The 20,430-nt window shown below is 36.0% G+C and overlaps 1 protein-coding gene across 4 annotated transcripts in view; it reads right to left on the bottom strand.

Moving 5' to 3' along the window:
- NBEA (neurobeachin) overlaps window positions 1-20,430 on the bottom strand; it is a gene marked incomplete at its 5' end in the record, with an annotated part of 522,572 nt that overhangs the window by 358,431 nt on the left and 143,711 nt on the right. For all 4 annotated transcript variants that reach the window (XM_082332788.1, XM_082332786.1, XM_082332789.1 and 1 more), the window contains 4 exons: window positions 754-833; window positions 12,742-12,910; window positions 13,681-13,833; window positions 16,274-16,382. In XM_082332788.1, the coding sequence (XP_082188914.1) occupies window positions 754-833; window positions 12,742-12,910; window positions 13,681-13,833; window positions 16,274-16,382 (511 nt within the window). The remainder of the gene's footprint in view (window positions 1-753; window positions 834-12,741; window positions 12,911-13,680; window positions 13,834-16,273; window positions 16,383-20,430) is intronic.

Raw genomic sequence — 20,430 nt, 5'->3', positions numbered from 1 at the left:
CATCATGTAGAGAAAATACATTCTTTAAGTTTGGCTCAAGAAAACTTGGACCGAGCCAAATAAACCCACAATTTTTTCTATTTAAACTCAAAAGACTAAATTATCTCTTTCATTTCATTGCTTTTCCCTATCACATTGACAATTCAAAACAGCATGAAGTCATCCCTCTATTCCTGCTACAGAGGATTCTTATAATGTGGGCCCTCAGATACTATAAACTATTACTGCCACTCCTCCAAATCCCTGACACAGAATAGAAAAAACAGGAGGAACAGGCCAGGCCAGAAAATACTGGTTTTCAGTCTAGTCTCAAATGACAGATCATACCTCAAAGACTAGCATTCAGTTGTAACACAGAGAAAGAGTCCTAGACTATTTCAACCAGTGGTAGAACCAAAAAAAAAGGGATAAAGCAATAATTAACAACTGCCATTACCTTTTTCGTTTGATCAATTATGCAACTATCTACTACCACATTAAAAAAGCCCAAATACCTGAAACGTTCTGTAATGTCATATACTATTTCTGCATGTACATTTAATAAAATATACATGGCATAGCTTGGTGAGGTTGATAAGAAATATTTAATGGATTTACTACCTTTATGTTGATTAGAAGTATCTGCATGAACATTAAAATTAACCAGAAACAGATACAATACCTGACAGGTATTCCATATTTACTACTATGAAAGATCCTATTACATGTATATAGCAGATGCCAATGTTTTCCATCTGGAATAGACTGTTTTACCTTCAATATAAGTTGTTTCAAAAACAGCAGCATAAATGCCCTTAGTGATATGATTTCTTTCTGTGAGGGCCGAGGACCATCTGGAAGAAGCAAAATATACCGCTTTTAAATATAAACTAATTCCTTGCATGACTGCAGCTTCTTAAGGAAATCACAGTTCCTACAACAGATTTAGTATCTTATTCATTATATAAAAGTTCATATTTGCAAATTATATCATTATAACCTTTCAGAATCACATTTTACAACACTAATATACATAAGTGATGTTTCATTTTGAAAAAAAAGAAATCCCTATGTATATATATATTTTTTTTAAACAAAGACACAGGAAGATGAAAGGTAGTAATCAGGTCTAGACCCACACAACTAAATTAAGGTATGTGTTCTGTAGGTGTCTTTGTATGAGCCAGGAGTTTCAAATCCCAATATAAGCAACTACTCTATTGACTAGATCTACTCAACTGACCCAATCTCAGTGCCCAATTCAGAATAAAAATTATTAGTTCTATTGACTACATTGAGTTGAATTCCACTGAAAACAGCAGGAATTTAAACACCTAGTACAAGCTACACTGTGGACGTGTAAACTTAAAAGGGTCTGAATATAAAGTTGAATCTCACCTAAAATACATGGTAACAACTTGGAATAACTAAGCCACTATGTTAAACACCATCTGAACGAAATCCAGCAGAGAAAGGATTAATGAAATATTAGTGGTGGCCATTACCTGTAGCAGAAACTGAATCTATTTAACCAAAGAGAAACTACCATCTGAAGAAAATATTAAATTTAAACCAGAAAAAAAAATCTGTAATCCATAATACTTTAAAGAATTATGCTTGAGGAAGTACATTAGGAAAAGAGAAGTATCTAAAAAATTGAATAAGAAACAGAGCTTGAACAACTATATTCAGTTGAACCTTGCTCTATTGTATTTTCCATTCTCCCCTTTCATAAATACTTAAGGTTGAACTGGAAATTCCTTTGTTAAGTCCCTACTTTTCAAACAATGTGTGTCATAGACAGTCTTAAATTTTGCACAGTGAAAATAAATGCAGCCTAATTTACTTTTTCATCAATCATTTCATATTATGCTGATAAACACATATAAAAGCTTAATAACACTCTATGTCTCAGTATTATTTCCAATCCAGATGAATGCAACCTTCTAATGAAGATTTTTTTTATAGTCTCTGGTGCCACTCTTTGAAGTGAAGCCACTTCTGTACACACAGTAATTCAAGTTTGCAACAATGGCAAACCTGAAGGTAAATTGTATTTGTTTGACTAGCAGGAAGAAAAAGAGTTTTCTTCCCCATTTAGGAGTGGAGAGAGGAGAACTGGGTACTTTTCAGAAAGAAGCAAATAAATCTCAACATCCCTCCATCATCATATGTAAAAATAGTAAGGATATTGTTGTGAAAAGTCTATCATACAGGCTTTAAAGATATAGGAGCAGTTTTATATCCATAAATTCTAATGGCACCATGAAACATCTATTTCCCATTGTTAAAACAGAAGTAAGTTGGATTTTTTGGTACTAGCTGCAACTACATTAAATATTGCATGTGTGTTTATGGCAGTGGTGTGCTTCTAGGTAACAGCTATTTTTTTCCCTAATTCAAATGCAGATTCAACTCTAACTGCATCACAGAAATCTGTTTCTTTGCACACCCTCTTCCCTCGTACAACTTATTGGGATTCAATATTGGACAATATCTGAAAACCAGGCCTAAAAACTAAGGCATTTTGTCTTTTTTGGAAGACTCTAATTATGGAAACAGAAAGCAGAACACTAAGGCAACGGGGAGCTCTGCAAAGGATTTCAGTGACAGAAATTTTAAGGAAGGATTAAAAAGAAGATATCCCAAATTAACTGGAAACCTGTTCAAAGATACCCGAGTTTCATACTTCTTATTCACATACCCACTAGTTTCTCTGGAGATGTGCGAGAACCCTGAAAAAGGTTCTTCAACACACAAAAGATACAAAAGGAGTTGTTGCTTGCAGGTTTTATGCCAAGCAGGCAAAACGATGCTTTTTCCTTTAGTTTTCCAGTACTATTTATTCCTTGTATTTTGGTTGTGTCTTGAAGCTTCACTGCATTAGAATCAGAAAAAGGCGACAGCCTCTGACCAAAAGACTTTATTAGTCTGAAAAATTAAAAAGAGGACTGGTAGTGAAAAATAAGAGGCTGGAGAAACTGGAGGCTATGTAACCAGAGACAGCTACAAATAGTGGAAGAAAGGACTGCAGCAATAGCAATGCAACAGTCATCTGATACAGATTGAATTAAAATAATCTGGGAAGTTGTAAAGCTTCACCAAATGGATTTGCCACTATAATTGTTATCTCATCTCACTTTTTGGCTTCATTACTAGTTGAAGAACTTCATTACTAGTTGAAGATTTATTTTTAAAAACTGCACTATTTACCAATGGTATAATTTCTGCTATAATTAAAAAATATACATTATACACACATATACCAAGGTAAAGAGAGACAAGTGGATCTTGTTTTTCAACTGAAACACTGAAAAGTAGTTTTCTTTACTGTCTATTAATCTTTGTGCCCATCACTGGGTATAGACAATTCAGTGTCACCATCACTCAGAAACTGATAAACAGCACTGCTAAAGACTACATCCAAACCCAAACCAAATCAACAACAAAGATAATCCTTTTAAGATCTCATACAGCAACCATAAGTCCCAAATACAAAATAGCAACATTCTTGTTAATTGGCAAAGAGAAAGAATGCCTCCCTTATCCCACACCAGGATGTCACTAAATAATTTCCTGCTTTTAGATTCTTTATGTATGTATTTATTGCAGATAGCACATGATTTGCATCAGATTGTTTTTTTAATATACACTCATAATGAGAGTTAGCCAGCTTTATCTAGACAAAAATAAATTTAAAAAAATTATCTAATTCATCCTTGCAGCAGAGAGCAATTATAGGGGCATAAAACAGAACTAATTAAGAGGGAATAAGTAAACATATTCACAGAGTAAAGTACAATCATACCGGTGTAAAAAACTGATTGGAAGCTTTGAATAACAAAAATAATGATTTCTAATCCTATCTTTGGAAATAAAACATTGTGTTATCAGTTCTACAAGCAACCAAACGCAACATTCTCCCATCTGCCTTTTTTATGTGTAAAAAGCATGATTTTTCTACTCCTTAAATTAATAAAACACATCATAGATAGCAGAATCTGATCTCCATGTATGCATAAATAATATCATGTTACGTGGATCACAGAAGGACCTACTTTTTATCTTACTCTTGCAAAGCTAATGAGAACTGAGTTCCACTCTGTCCTGGTTTCAGCTGGGATAGAGTTAATTTTCTTCTTAGTAGCTGGTAGAGTGCTGTGTTTTGGATTTAGGATGAGAATAATGTTGATAAGACACTGATGTTTTGGTTCTTGCTGAGTAGAGTTTACACTAGTCAAGGACTTTTTAGCTTCTTGTGCTCTGCCAGGTGCATAAGAAGCTGGGAGGGAGCATAGCTAGGACAGCTGACCCAGACTGGCCAAAGGGCTATTCCATACCATATGACATCATGCTCAGTATATAAGCTGGGGGAAGAAGAAGGAAGGGGGGGACATTGGGTGTGATGGCGTTTGTCTTCCCAAGTAACCGTTACGCGTGATGGAGCCCTGCTTTCCTGGAGATGGCTGAACACCTGCCTGCCGATGGGAAGTAGTGAATGAATTCCTTGCTTTGCTTTGCTTGTGCGTGTGGCTTTTGCTTTACCTATTAAACTGTCTTTATCTCAACCCATGAGTTTTCTCACTTTTACTCTTCCGATTCTCTCCCCCATCCCACCGGGGGGGAGTGAGCGAGCGGCTGTGTGGTGCTTAGTTGCTGGCTGGGGTTAAACCACGACAGTCCTTTTTGGCGCCCAACGTGGGGCTCGAAGGGTTTGAGATAATGACAGATTTAATTGGAATGTGCTAGATTGAATTTATAGTTGTTAGTGCTGTTTAGGTATTAATCAGCACGCTTCTGTACTTGCCATGGGGCTTGCTTGCCTTACTGTATATTAGAGTATAGTGCTCGTTAGTGGCTGCTTTTTGCTTTTGCTACTTGCTGAACTGCTTATCATCTTACTGTGCTGTGCCTGAGAACATTTTGATAACAACAACGGCCATGCCCTGGGCTGGCAGATGGCCAGGGCATCGCTGCTGTTTCTGCACTGCTGTACTGGACAGGCTGGAACTCCAGTGTGAACTCGAGTCAAAGGGACTGTGACCTGTGGATGAGTCCATGTGGGAGCAGGACACCCCAAAGCGCCTGTGGACGTGGATAAGCCCATACCAGAGCAGGTATGTCTCGAAGAGTCTGTGGCCATGGTTATGTCTGTGCCACAGCAGGTATACTTCTTGAAGGGATTGTGGCCCAAGGATAAGTCCACGCTGGAGAGGGTACACCTCGAAGCATCTGTGGCTGTGGATAAGTCCGTGCTGCAGCAGGTACACCTTGAAGCATCAGTGGCTGTGCATGAGGTCATGCTGGAGCACCTCAAAGCGTGTGGCCATGGGTAAGGCCATGGTGGAGCAAGTTTACTTCTGAAGAGACTGTGGCTGCGGGTAAGGCCATGGTGGAGCAAGTTTACTTCTGAAGAGACTGTGGCTGCGGGCAAGGCCACGCTGGAGCAGGTATATCTCTGAAAGCATTGTGGCCCATGGAGAAGGTCATGTGGGAACAGGTGCACCTCTAAGTGACTGTGGCTGTGGATAAATCCATGCCACAGCAGGTATACCCCTGGAGAGACTGTGGCTCATAGACAAGGCTCCGCTTGGAGCAGGTAACCCCTAAGGGACTACAGTCTGTGGATAAGTCCAAGCCGAAGCAGGGGCAAGGGGAGGAGTCCATTGCAGTGTTAAACCCAATGGTCTGGTCCAAAGGGGCCAGGGGTGGAGATTGTAATGTAAATACCTTTAAATTGTTGTAACCCAGAATTTGAGTTGCATGTTATGAGAATTACTATAACAGGAACCCCTTGTTGCTAGCCAGGCTAGGAGCAAGGGGAGGAGTTCATTGCAATGTTAATCCTGGCCCAAAGTGGCCAGGGGTGGAGATTGTAATGGAAATACCTTTAAATTGTTGTAACCCATGATCTGAGTTGCATGTTATAGGAATTACCATAGCAGGAACCACCTGAACAAATGGAGGAGAAGCCTTACAAGAAGCAGTGCAAGTGCAGCAGTAACCCGACCTGAGCTGGCTTTGGTGCCCAATAACTCCACACAACACACCACCTCTCCTGTCCTGAGTGATCACCATCACCGATGGAGCCCAGTCACGGACTAAATGAACCCAATGGACATTATGTGGACATTTGTGGATGTTTATGGACATTTTACAGACATTTTACAGGAGTGGTCCATAGAATAAGTGGGGTGGTGGTTAATGAGGATGTATTGGATAATGTGGGACCTGAGCATGACGTAAATGGTATGGAATAAGGGGTGGATACTGTCCTGGTTTCAGCTGGGATAGAGTTAATTTTCTTCTTAGTAGCTGGTAGAGTGCTGTGTTTTGGATTTAGGATGAGAATAATGTTGATAAGACACTGATGTTTTGGTTCTTGCTGAGTAGAGTTTACACTAGTCAAGGACTTTTTAGCTTCTTGTGCTCTGCCAGGTGCATAAGAAGCTGGGAGGGAGCATAGCTAGGACAGCTGACCCAGACTGGCCAAAGGGCTATTCCATACCATATGACATCATGCTCAGTATATAAGCTGGGGGAAGAAGAAGGAAGGGGGGGACATTGGGTGTGATGGCGTTTGTCTTCCCAAGTAACCGTTACGCGTGATGGAGCCCTGCTTTCCTGGAGATGGCTGAACACCTGCCTGCCGATGGGAAGTAGTGAATGAATTCCTTGCTTTGCTTTGCTTGTGCGTGTGGCTTTTGCTTTACCTATTAAACTGTCTTTATCTCAACCCATGAGTTTTCTCACTTTTACTCTTCCGATTCTCTCCCCCATCCCACCGGGGGGGAGTGAGCGAGCGGCTGTGTGGTGCTTAGTTGCTGGCTGGGGTTAAACCACGACACACTCTAACCCAGTCCTTGAAATAACTCTGTGCAACTTTTTCTGTCCACAAAAAGAAAAACTATACTTTCTCCTTAAAATAATTTTCATAATTCCCACTTTTCTAGCTCATGTTCAAAAATGTGGGACATAAAAAATGTTCTTGAAAACTCTATTTAACATGAGTTAACTTGGACATTGACAACCATGCATTCTCTAGCAAGAGGCAAGCACATAGGAAACATTAGTAGAGAAAAATAAATGCTTGGCTAATGGCTCAATAATGAACTACGCTGCCCAGTAGCCTGAAACTTAAATGCACATTTCTCTCATACAACAATGAAGTTGCAAGTATTTCATAGTGATGCTCCGCAACAGAGTCCAAAATTACAATTTAGCACAATACATTTCTGAGAGTTGTTAACACTGAGCATCCTAAGCTATTTTTTCTTAGGGAAAAAAACTCCACAATATTTCGTTTATTTTTCTGTTATTGCGTTCATTTTATGCTTTCTCATTACTGCACCACTGTTGGTCCACCAGTATTTTCAGAGAATGCCATGCAGTTGGTAAGTAATTCCAATGAAGGTTTTTCAAGGCATAAATATCCTGGTGGGCTCTAATAAGTTTTCGCTTAAATTTACAGAAATTGTACATCAAATTAATTCAGCAACATGGAGAATTTTTTTTAAAGTGTATAAATGTTTTACTTTTCTTTAAAAAGGTTAATAAAGAAATTAAACTATCCAACAGTTAGTAGACATCCAATGAAGAAAATAAAAAAGCGTGTTTACATTTTTCTCTGTTGCTTTGATAATAAAAATACATGTGCTTTGCCCCTTCTGAAAGACAGTCACAGCTTGTCTTTTCTTTAAATATCACTCTAGTATATGTTTTGAAAAGACGAAACATCAAAGAACAAAGATTGGTAACATAACACTAAGATGTCTCTGGCAGCTTAAAGTATTATCATTGAAATGCACCATCTACCATAGCAAGATAAAGAGTTAAATCTCTCTCCACTTATCCTCTTATTCATTCCCCAAATCCACAAAAAGAAATAATTATGGAGGAAGTTATATAACATTAAATAATTTTTACTCAATTGCCTGCTTCACTGTGTCTTTAGATGCTGCAACTGTTGGGCAACCCTATGATCTTCTCCCACCTTCACATCTTATTCTGTATGATTTAACAAAATGTTAAAGGCATGCACGTGGCAAACCAAGAAAATAGCTATAACCATAGTTCAAGTCTAAAATGTAAAATAAAATAAAATAAAGTTTACGGATTCTTTCCTGTGGAAACTGGTTTGACTTTTTCTGCTCTTTCTGACATGAGAATTATTTCACAAGTTTACTTTTAAAGGTCTTAATAAAACTCAAGTCATTTTTGCCCTGCCACCTATTCATAACTGGTAATTTAATTTAAAAAAAACACAAACACAACACAAAAAAGAAAGTAAAACTCATAATTTTAAACAGAAAACCTGCCTGCACTATGCAGATCTATACGTAAAATGTAAGACCTACTAAGAATAATTATCAAAAAAGCTGATAAGCATACATTTTGAAAAAGTGTTTCTAATACTTCAGAAGGAAACAAAGCAATACAAATTTAGTATACTGAACCCAAGAAGAAATACCAGTTTGAAACAGGAAAGCAATAATGAAAGAGAAGATACAAAACCAAATTTGAAATAAATATTTGAACCTTTAGAATAATTCAAACCATTTACACCTCCTATTTTATAAGCTCAATACCAAGAGAAGCAAGGGGAAACTTTTATTTTTTAAGAAAACAGCATTAGCCAAATGGGAAGCTTCAATATTGATCTACTTTGCATTTAAACAAGGTATACTGAACTGTCAGTATAGAAAACTCACCCACTTTGTGCTTTATTAAGACAGGGGAAGGCAATAAACCCTTGAAGCGGAGTAACTGTCTGCAAGTAATAGCAAATCAAACTACTAAACTATCTAAACTACTAATCAAACTACTAAAAATGATATGCCTAGAAGACAAGAAAGCATCACACTACTAAAATGTCTGTATGAATAAGCTTACTTTCTAATATGACAGCAAATTATTTGAAGGCACTATAACACATTCAGTCAAATTTCGGATATTGGCAAGATTTCCATTAAAGTCTTCTTCAGATCTGAAAAGTTTGATGTCAAGTTAGCTTAGAGTTTCAGTTGCCTCTGATAGGGGAATATCATATGCCATTTTCTTGCATTATGACATTTTTCTGTTTCTTACGGTAAAATTACTGCTCATTGACAATGGGTCCTGGTCTTTCATTTTGAAATATCACACGCTACTTAAAATGCAGCAACTCTGACATTCACATAATTGTATTTTTACAGTGTAAGTTTCTTACTTTTACAAACTTCTTTTTACACATTATCCCACATTTTAACAAATGATAAACTTGCCGGCTACATGTGGCAGTAGTGGCTCTATGCAGGCTAATAAAAATCAACACAAAAACAAAATCCTGGAAGAGTTAACTTTTTTTAAATATTTGGATTGGTGAAGTTACGAGTTGCTGAAAACAGAGGTGGAAAGAAAAAAGCATTAAGCTTATTAACTACAGCTACTTATAGTATTCTAAGACTAAAAACCTGAATCAGCCAGACCTGCATATCACATTGGCAGGTTGCACTTAATGTTAAAAGAAAAAGCATCCGGTGAAGAAAAGCGATGTAATATCCAGGTGATTAAACATTTTGAAAAGTTTTCAGGAACTTTATCAATTGAAAGTAATTAATGTGAATTTGATAAAAAACTAGTATGAAATTAAGTTAATATGAAATTAAATTTAGCAACCCATCACCTCAGGAATTATTATATTGTCACAGTCATTTGCTTGCAAATCAGCACAGTTATTACAGCTGTATTAGTCAGAAGCAGAGGCTACCTGTGCAACAGTAGAAAAAAAAGTCCTAGTATTCCATGATTTGCATGGAGAAAATCCCATAGTTATGCTGGATTTGTATATCCATTGCTATGTCACTGATCTTCCTACCTGATAAGCCAACATTCTTCAACTCAACACAAGGAAAGTTATTTTTCAGACAGGAATGGGAGTAGTACAAAATACTTTCTTATAGTTTTATCAATTATATGGGACTTTCTGCAGTCTAAGCAATAGAGAGGAAGGAAGAGGATATGGAACAAGGAAGAAAGTTGAGATTAACCTTTAAAAACATCAAGTTTATCTAGAAATGTAAGTAAAGAATAAAAAGGAGAAAATTCAGATATAGTGGATAATAATATGTATTTTGAAAATATGCATGGCCTCACAGTTTATCAAACGTCTTCCCAACTACTGTATGAAGGCCTTAGTAATTGTGATTTCTGTTGTCATACTGCTACACCAAACAACCAGTAATTTGCACTATCTGATTACCTCTCAGGGACATACCTGGTTGCCTTCCTGAGAAAAACAGAATATTGTCTGGAATTGACACAAATGAGAAGAGAATGTACTATATCCTTGAAATAGGTAAGAATGAAAGAAAAGATAGGGAAGTAAAACAGCCATATGTATGCTAATTTAGAGTTAACTGATTCATTTCTCATTCCTAATTTTGTGTCCTTGTGTACCCCATGCCCTCTGTTCAGATTTTGATGACTACATTATATATTTTTTTCTAGCTATTCCACACATACAAATACTCCAAAAATACAGCTAACTGCAGAGAGGCAGATCTGGGCAAGATAAAAAACAAGCCATACCTCCTACAGAAAGAAAAGTCGTACTGTTTCCACAAAAGAGCAAGCCTAGCCAGAGGGAAGTTGGTAATATGCAATTCATTTTCAAAGTGTTGTTAGGTACTAGTATCATGACACAGAAGTACAGGAATTCTTTAATTAAAAAGACCACTCCCCTCCCCCCCCAAAAAAACAAAAACAAAAACAAAAACAAAAAAGAATTGCAGCAATAACAAGTAGACAATATTATCAAACTTAGAGTCTCAAACCTGTTGAGCAATTTTCCAGGTCTCTAGGTGTAAATATGGTTGACAGTTGGAAACTTTACCTCCCAAACAGCTGGTCATTCAACAGTCACAAATACAATGTACATATTATAAGCTGATTAGCTGAGTTTTTAATATCCTAATTCCTCACTGAGCTCAAGTATGGTTAGCTTGTCTGATGGTAAAACTGTACCTATGCAGCACAACAGTGTAACCCTCAACAGAGCAGAGCTCTGAAAGAATGAAGCCGGATAAAGTCAGTCCCAGAGTAGGATTCAGCTCACCCTAATTTCAGACATCTATGGTGAGACTAGGTTCTAACCCTCCACTGAAGTCAATGAAGATCTAATCAATATAGCCTATGGAGTCTAGAAAGCAACTACCTTTCAAACTAAACAGTTCTCAAGGCTCTGTCAAATAGAGGTAGGACACAGCTTCCCAAACATACTTATCAGTGTGATTTGGCATACCGTAAGATATCCAAAATATCTTCACAGAACAAGCAGATTTGATGCAGGATGCACAGGACACCTGCATCCTTCTTAAGGGCAGGTGGGATGCCCCATAGAGACTAAAATGATGGCAGAAACCCATATTCAGGCAACTGACTCCTGCATTCCACTGTCTATAATCAACAGACATCTAGCTCAGATGGAGACACTTTCATTGTAGGTAACAAAAATAAACTTAATTCCATTTTGGCAAAGAGAATCCAGAAGTAAGTGGAAAATATATTTTATCACTGACAAAAATTTCATGCTAATTAAGTAACCACCACAGTTAATTTTCATAATCTGATATTACAAACTTTTCATTCAAATGAACGGAGAACAGAAACACAGTGTGCTTTTGTTAGGTATTTTTAAAGCAAATTTTAATAATTTTATGAATAATATCATTCATTTAATATTATACTATGAGAGAACTATAAATGAGGTCCCAGCTCCAACAGCAGCTCTTTCTGTGAACCTCAACAAGTTACAACTTCACTGCCTATTAGGATACCTAATCTAGGATAAGAATTTTTCCTTCAATTTTTATTTATTAAAAAAATATTAAAGAAAACACCTATGCATACGGCTCACTTACAAATAAAGAATTGTCCAATAACTTATATGTTATATATGTCACATTCTTAAATATTTGGATATGTGACAACACTAAAACATCCAATTTCTCAGCATGACAGTAATAGTTACAGTATAAAGACAATTAATAAGTTCCTCTATATCAATTAATTTTTAAGAGACTTTCAGCCAAATCCTCCCTGCTTTACACAAGTAGTCACCTAAATGTAACGACATTACAACTGGAGTGTATAGGATTAGAATGATTTGATGCTCTGGTTAATATACATGTGTTACATGCAGCATTTAGCCAGTATGTATTATTGTATTTTGTTGCTGCTGTCATTCAATGTTTCCTGAGCTAAGCTAAGCGCATGACGAAAATGAAGTTAAATCAATCTCTATTTTATAAGGGCAGAGACAAAAATATTATTAAACTTGAAATACAGCTTCAGAGATCTCAGCAGTGAGAACCAGAAGTTTCCACTCTGTTTTCAAGGTCATGTAACATTACCAATTATTCAAAGCCCACAAAGCTTTCTTTGGCATATGAGATACACTTAACATTTCCTTTCTCGTACAGAAGAATGAAAATCAGTGATTTCAATATGTTTTCTAAAGAATGCCCACATAAGTACATGCCATAGGAGTGAAGACCAGAGTTGGAATCTTCTGGGAATACATACAAACATAAGGAATTATCATCAGAAGTGTATGATACACCAAAAGTACTTGCATAATCCTTCTACTGTTGATCCCTGGTACCGATTATTGCCATCTACTTACCTCCTTGTCTAACTATCCAAGGAGCTTTCACACATTTACATCACAAATCTTCCTATACAAAAAATGCTTATATTTTCTTTCTTATGCATTGTACTTACCCAATCCTTTAGGAGCAATGCCACTGCTATCAGCAGGATTAACCACCCAGTAGTAGTATTTCAGCGTGTGCATTAACTGCAGTACTGTTCCTACTCTGCGTATAGTGTTATAGATTGTCGCTGTTCCAATGAATTCAGCTGACAAGTAGGTATACAAAGACAACTGCACCTGAAGAATGAAACAGTTTTCCACATAAAATTTAAGTTACATATTCATAACCTTAATTTGTAGGTTTTTTAGGATTTACTTTGGATATGATATAAAAAATTAAAAAATAATTACAAACAACTTAGGGCAGGGACTGGACTGACACCTGGAATGACATCTAGAGGTCCCTTCCAATCTAAATTTTCTATGATTCTATGATTTATGTCATGATAAATGTACTGGTTTCTTTTCTATTTTGGCTTTTTATACTAAAAATATATTTTACCAGATTTCAGGACCATGCCACTTTTCACTTTGGTCCTCACTCCTCAACTGTGATTATTTAGGAAAACAACTAATTCATTATCACCAGAGATGAAAAATAACTTTTTATAGTTTTTATAAAAACAAAATACATAATTTAAACTAAAATGAAAGTTTATGCAAATGTGTAAAAAAGATTCTTACCTTTTGCTTACAATTAAAAATACATACTGTTGTGCTTAATCTTTAGGAAAACAATGTAATGCAGCCACTGAAAAAGGCACTGGGTTTCCAGAAACAGTCTTTTGATAGAGTTAGCCAGAATCTTAGGCAAGAATGTAACTGCTTTTAGAAACTTATGAAAGACTTTATAGAAGAGGGAATATAGTTAAGCAGGGTATAGACTTCATTATCTAAAAAAACTTTGTTATTGCCATGTTTTAAAATGAAAAAATTAAAAACCTAAGTACCATGGTATAAAAGAATAATTGTAGGAGAGTTATAACATCATTCAAGTGTACAATTACCTTTGCAGGGGTATGTATCCAGATAGCAGGATTAAAAAGGATGTGATCACATAATTGCTTCAGGAGAGGTGCTCCATGAGACAATCCATCCAAATATTTCGCAAATGACAAAAATTGTTCCAGAACTGCTCTGGTTATATGAACTCTAGATGACTGGGGAAAAATAATCAGAAAGAACAAAGAAAGAAAAACCTTCTTCCTTAATGTACTTACAGCAGAAATATGAAGTGATATTTTAACCAGACTCATCTTTACTAAATACATGCAACCTCGTATGATTTTATGTCATTGAATATGAAAAGAAAGTAAAAAAAAAAAATCAGCAACTTATACTTTCTAATAATATTCACAGTCTTTCTAATGGCTACATTTAACAGGTTAAAAATATTAATCAATAACTGAGGTTAAATCCTTTTTCTTTTTTTTTTTTTTTTTTTCCTCTTTTTTTTATTATAATCCAGTCAGGATTCTACATTTTACAGCACCGTGCCTTGAGAACTTTGTCTGAAGTCCTTAACTCTTTTTCAGTTAATTGTGTGTCCTACTGAAATTGGGTTTCTCAGTATGTAAACACATCAATGGTAGACTTGCTTTTGTTTCTTAAACATAACTAGGTATTTGAAGGATTTGGGTTCAAGCTTTCCTCAAATTTCAAGAGAGTCCTTCAGTTTCATAGCATATGCTATAAAATCACCGTTGAGAGCTGCTCTTGTGCAGTAACACGGCATGCAGACTTCGACAAACTTCTTCATACACTAAGTTAACAAAAGGAACCAATAGGAAAAACCACTAAACATCCTTCCCTAAAAATGTTCCAATTATTTTTAATGCTGTAAGTACAGTCTGGGAACATGCAGATTTTTATTTTTAGAAGTGAAATTATTTTTAGAAGTGAAGTCCATTTGTCAGTAATACAAGTTCAGCCTGGATGCTGAGTTTCCTTTGGCTTGTAAATCACAATTCACAATAAATGATCTGCAACTAATAAGAACAAAAAAGTTATTTTGAAGTTCAAGTCAGAAAAAAAAAAGCTTTCTGTCCTCTCTGAAGTATTTGATCACATGCGAATGAACAACAGATAATTTACAAATAATAAAATTGAACCTGGATAGGAAACAAAAGGATTTTTTCCTGCCATGTGTGCCAACGGAATATAAGCATATACTGAAAAAAATAAAATACATCCTTTTGAAAAACTACAGCTAAGGAGAACATAGCATAAAAAACCCAGAAAAAGCCATATGCTGTAAAAATTATGTTGTGACAGAAATCAGTCAAAATCCTTTGAATATTCACATATGCCGAGTTTATTGATTGTAGCAGGTGTTAATTAGAATAGTACACAAACTTTTTTTTTTTTAATTTCATGTACAACATTCTAAATCGATGTATTCAATGTGCATAAACCATAGTGCTCTATTCAAGAGAAAGGGGCTCCATGAGGGCTCACTAGCCTGACTGTATATAACTTACAGAACTGGAGCTAATAGCTTTTTAAATTCATTCTGGTTATGTCACAAGAAAACCTACCATTGAAAAAAAAAACCACCTTAGACTAGTTCCTTGACATTCTAAATCACACTTGCTTAGTACAGAAAACACAGAAGCATAGAAAATAATCTGCTTTTAGGTATTACGACAGTGACGGTAAAGTCTTTCTACTATGAGAATGTATTTACCTAGCTGAAAATAACATAGGGAGCAGAATGAGAGAAATTATTTATCATTCTTCATCAAAATTGAGTACATTTTTAAAGGTGAGATTATTATTATTTAATTTCACCAACAGACAACACAAAGCTCTGGTCATAACTTCTCAAAATATTGTTATACTGACCTCACGCTAATGAAAAATACAGTAGCAGACATTCAAGAAGGTCAGAGCCATGAGATTCAACCATGAGAGTATTACTATCTTAGTACAGTAGTTTGTTTTCAGATTATTAAATCACAGTAACATGAGGGCCTTGGGCCAGGAGGAAGGTACTGTTCCTCAGACAAGCATCTGAACTGACCCTCAATTTTGTGATAACTGCTCATCATGTCTGAAAACAAGCAAGTAAAGGGAACGCCCCTTGCAAATGTTTCTTTCAGAAATTAAATTATTTTACAGTTTTTCTTCTTCAAAACACAGAGCTGTTATTTCAACAATTTCAGAACTGAGCCACAGAGGATTAATTTAATTTTTATTAACATACAGAAGAAAAGAAATTTAAACCTAAATTATGACATGTCTGTGATACGCTTGTACAAACTGGGAACAAGAGAACTTTCCTGAACGAGAGTTTGGGGGACAGAGAGTGGGAAAACACAAATGAAAATACATGAAAGTGGTTCACAAACAGATCTAAAGTAAAAGCATAAATTAGACAAACAGGATCAACTCCAGAAAATTGATTCTTTGAATATTGGCATATAAGAGGATAAGGAAGATGAAAAGACTCCTATAGACAACTTATAAGTATTACAAATCAAAAATATCTCATACCACAAATATATTTTATTCCACAAGTCCTTTGAGCTAAGTGATTGAAAATACCGCAATGACAGTAGAAATACTAAGAACAAAGATAAAAAATCTCTCCAAACATACCTTTTCAAGGAGGTAGCCAATGACTAGAAAGCCTTTTCCACCAAGCATTTGTTCTTGCATGGCTACTGAACTCTTAAGAAGCTCAACCAAGAAAGCCAATAGGGTAGCACTGCATGTAAAGAACAAGCATTTTTTTCAGAATATAAATGTAGAAAAATCAATCATCTGTTACATTCTCAATATTCACCAGCTATTAAGTGAACAGAAACAGGCTTAAAGTGGTGAACAATTCCTTGAAAGAATACAAATCTTACTTTTTCTCACAAATTTTTCCAATGATTGTTCACATATTACAACGGTAGGAGTGGGGGCTCATGTTCAAATAGAAGTGTAAAATCATTTTGTCAGCTCTCCTGATTTGACCAGGACTATCCTAAGTTTTAAATATCCAGTCCTGCAACTTGTGGTTCTAGCCAAAGGTTTTGCAGTTGGAAGAGGCAGGAGATGATGAGTGGGATCCAGCTGACAGTGTTAGAATGATGCAGGCAGGGGCCGTGTCAACCATTTTACCATCCAGACTAACTATGCTAAACAGCAAAATTTGCAGCTACTAGATATATCATCATTCCACAATTTCAATTCCTCGAGTCACTACTACCACAGAAATGAGGCATAAAAAGGCTGAACATGCATGTGGGCAATGATGCCCACCACAAACCACAATGGAACAACAGCAGAGTGAAGAGTTTCCTTCATACTTTCTCCAGAACAAACATGAGAATAATATCTAGGCCTGACAAAATAAAGGCTGAGAATCACTTTCATCCAGTTAGGAAAGCACAGAGAGACTCCAGAGACCACAAGCAAATCACCCAGCCACCCATCCCAGCAGTATCTGTAAGTGAGGTGTTCAGAAAGCACAGGGAGGGGAAAAAAAGTGTTCAGAAAAGGTTACTGTTTAGAAACAGAAGAGATATGAAAGACTTCAGGGGACAGACTTGGCAAGAAAGTGAAACTATGTTATGAAAACCAACAGCAGAAACAGATGACAGATCAATGCACTGTGGGAGAAAAATCACAATTGACTCTTGGGTGGTGAGAGGGAAACAAAAATCCACTCATCTGTTGCTGAAAAACCCAGAGGAAAGGGAGAAAGGAAGAAAAAAATATGACAGGAAATATTTAAAATGATTTTTCAAATATATCAAAAAGGTAGATGATGGAATGCATTGTACTGCATATACAATGCATACATAAAGTCATTATTCCTTTTCTAAAAATAAAATAGGTATAACAATTCCTAGCTGTACTGACAAATATCTGCAACCATGAAGGTTTTCACACAGGTGATGGGCACAGGCAATGGTGAAAACTATGGCTTTTGCAGCTATGAAAAAGTGAATTAAAGGAAATGTTCAACCTGTGTTTTATAAATTTCAACTTTACTTACAGTATGTAGTCAGCTAAAGGTTCGCTTGCTCTCCAAATACAATCTTTTACTTCAAAATAAATGTTGAGATTGGTTAATCCATGCCAGCACCAAAAAATAATCAATGTGCTGAGGAAACCAAGATTTATTCTATTGGGTGAGCAAGGCTGCCATGCAAAAAGTACACGGTGTAGGCAAAGTACATGCTGTGAACATGAAATAGTGCCTTGTCTTGCTTCATTGTTGAATGGTCACAATAATCCGTCTAAAATCACATACAGAATGCTCCACAGAGTGTCAGCAGTAAAAGAACACAGATAATATCCATTTGCAGTACTCCAAAGCTTTTATCAAAACAGCCTGTCAAGCTGTCACATCAATTTCAAACCAGGTTATATGCATCAATTTTTTTGTACCCCGACTGAAAGTTGCTATTGTATTTGTCATCTAAAATAAGATACTCATCATTTTTACTACATGACAATCCATAAGAAGCTCATGTAAAGGCTTGAAGACTTATATTTAGAAACTTTAAAAAAAAAATAAATGAATAGGTCAGAGAAAATTCCATATAGATGGAATCATCATTACTGTCATCCTTTATGAGTAACCTTACGACTTAGGAGGACAACTCATTATGCATAAAGTTAAGAAACAGCATACATCTTTGCAGGATTAGGACCTAAATTACAATAATAAATACTACTAATATTATATCAAAAAGTCAAAAATATTCTTAAAATGGATTTAAAAGGTTGTCGTACCATGAACATGACATCAGATTTAAGTTTAAAAGGTTCTACTTCCACTTCTAGAAGTGATTTATCAAAAGCTCTTTTCTTTGTACTGCAGTTCATTTGTCCATTCTATGAACTTAGATGTAAACTCATGGGCTGGAGTTATTCTTATCTTATATTGATACAATCTCTATGCCATTGTTAGAAATTCTGACAGGACTCTGAATACAAGTTATAAGACACACTGACACCCTAACAATAAAGATTTTTCTCTCTTTTCTCCTTGTTAAGTGCACATAAAACACACCAGTCAACTCAGAAATAATCAGTGGCCAGTTAAGATTTAACCATGCCACAGACACAGAAACATACAAGCTGGTTCTATGCAAGAAAGACTGAATCAACAAAGTCTATTAATTCAGATGCAGATAGAGCCCAAATATCACTTTTTAGATATTAACCATCTTTATGCAGGGCATGGCTGAACTGATTAATCCTGCCTGCCCACATTAGCTCTGCAAAGAGCTACCTTAGCTGTCACTGCAAAGTGATGCCAATGTTTCTAGTTCCAGGAAAACATGTTAATTCAGCCAATACTTTTGTGAATGAGCTATGTTTCTAAGTCCAAAATGGCTTTTAACATCTATTGAACCAGTCACATAAAAACACCACAAGCCAGCTCTGCAGAGTCAGCTCATGTCTGCAAGCTGTAACTCTAGCTTCTAATCCTTCTGCATTATCCAAGATTGCCACCATAAATAATAGAGTTGACGTAGTATACAGTAATTCAAATCTTGGGACAGCACACATGAACGCATCATTACACATCACACCTTCAAGCACGTAAATATTCCAAGCACCAGAAAAAGCAGCAGGTAAGGAGAACCACCTGGCAGTCACATAGAGGCACAATGAAGTTTGAGGTGAATACTATATAGGACCACAGTATTGATGAAAATTAGCACCATAATTAAATGTAACTAGCAGTTTGTCAACATCATTATGCAGGAAAAGAAATAATTAAAAGATCTGTAATATTTTAACTGATAGAAGAACTGTAAAATCAAAATTGAAGTGTTTTTAAATTCTCACTGCACATATAGTACTGTAGCTATTACTACCTGAAGATGATGATCAGAGACAGGCAGAAAACAGATTACATGTTTAGTCTGATTTTTTTCCAGAAATCTTGCTTACGCTTGTTTCAGGTGACACTTCTTTTTTTAAGGAGGAAGGAGGGAATGAAACTGCACTAACATCTGTTGCACAAAACACTGTTTTTACATGTTATGGTCTCTCTCATATACTTTGTGCTAGAGAGCATTCAATCTGCCTGAAAAGACCCAACAGTTAACAATTCTCAGATAAGCTCTCCCATCCTCTTCAAAACTTCTCTTTCCCCACATGTTCAGACTGACCTCAAGCAAACATTTAAGAGTGTGTGTGTATGTGTGCGTGTGTATAAAAAAATCCATACTGACATAATGGATCTTTTCTCCTCAATATTGCATTCTAAGAACTTAGTCTTCTAGAGAACTGACTGCCTAATTTAGAGGACTGTATCCAGAATTTTTAACATATTTCAAAGAATAGTCAATTTATGTAGTCATCTTGGCAGCTGAAAATAAATTAAACCTGAATATATGAAATATAAAAATTTTTATCAGCAGAACCAGGTTGCCAAAATTATGCTTTTAAAAAGGTTGCTGTTGACACAGGGGAAATAATATTGATTATAGGACTGTCTTCTAAGATGAACAATTTTTCAAACAGAATTTAACAAACTTACCAGTAACTAAAATGCATCGGATTGCTGCAGGGCTCACATTAAACTTGCAAAATTCTGTGCACTGCCATACAAAATTTCTCTCCATTCTTGCCTATTTTCAACTCCCCTAGATACAAAGGCAAATATAAAGGATACTTCAGCCCATTCCTACATCTCCTCTATACCACGCCCTGCCTAGAACAGGTCAGTTTGTCTGCAGTGCAGCTAAGATAGATACAGATACACAATGAAAGTATATATGTCAACCAACACTAAATCAGAC

This window comes from Platalea leucorodia (genome assembly GCF_965183815.1).
Source record: "Platalea leucorodia genome assembly, chromosome: 2".
NCBI classification, from domain to species: Eukaryota; Metazoa; Chordata; class Aves; order Pelecaniformes; family Threskiornithidae; genus Platalea; species Platalea leucorodia.
This window is presented reverse-complemented; position numbering and strand designations above follow the sequence as displayed.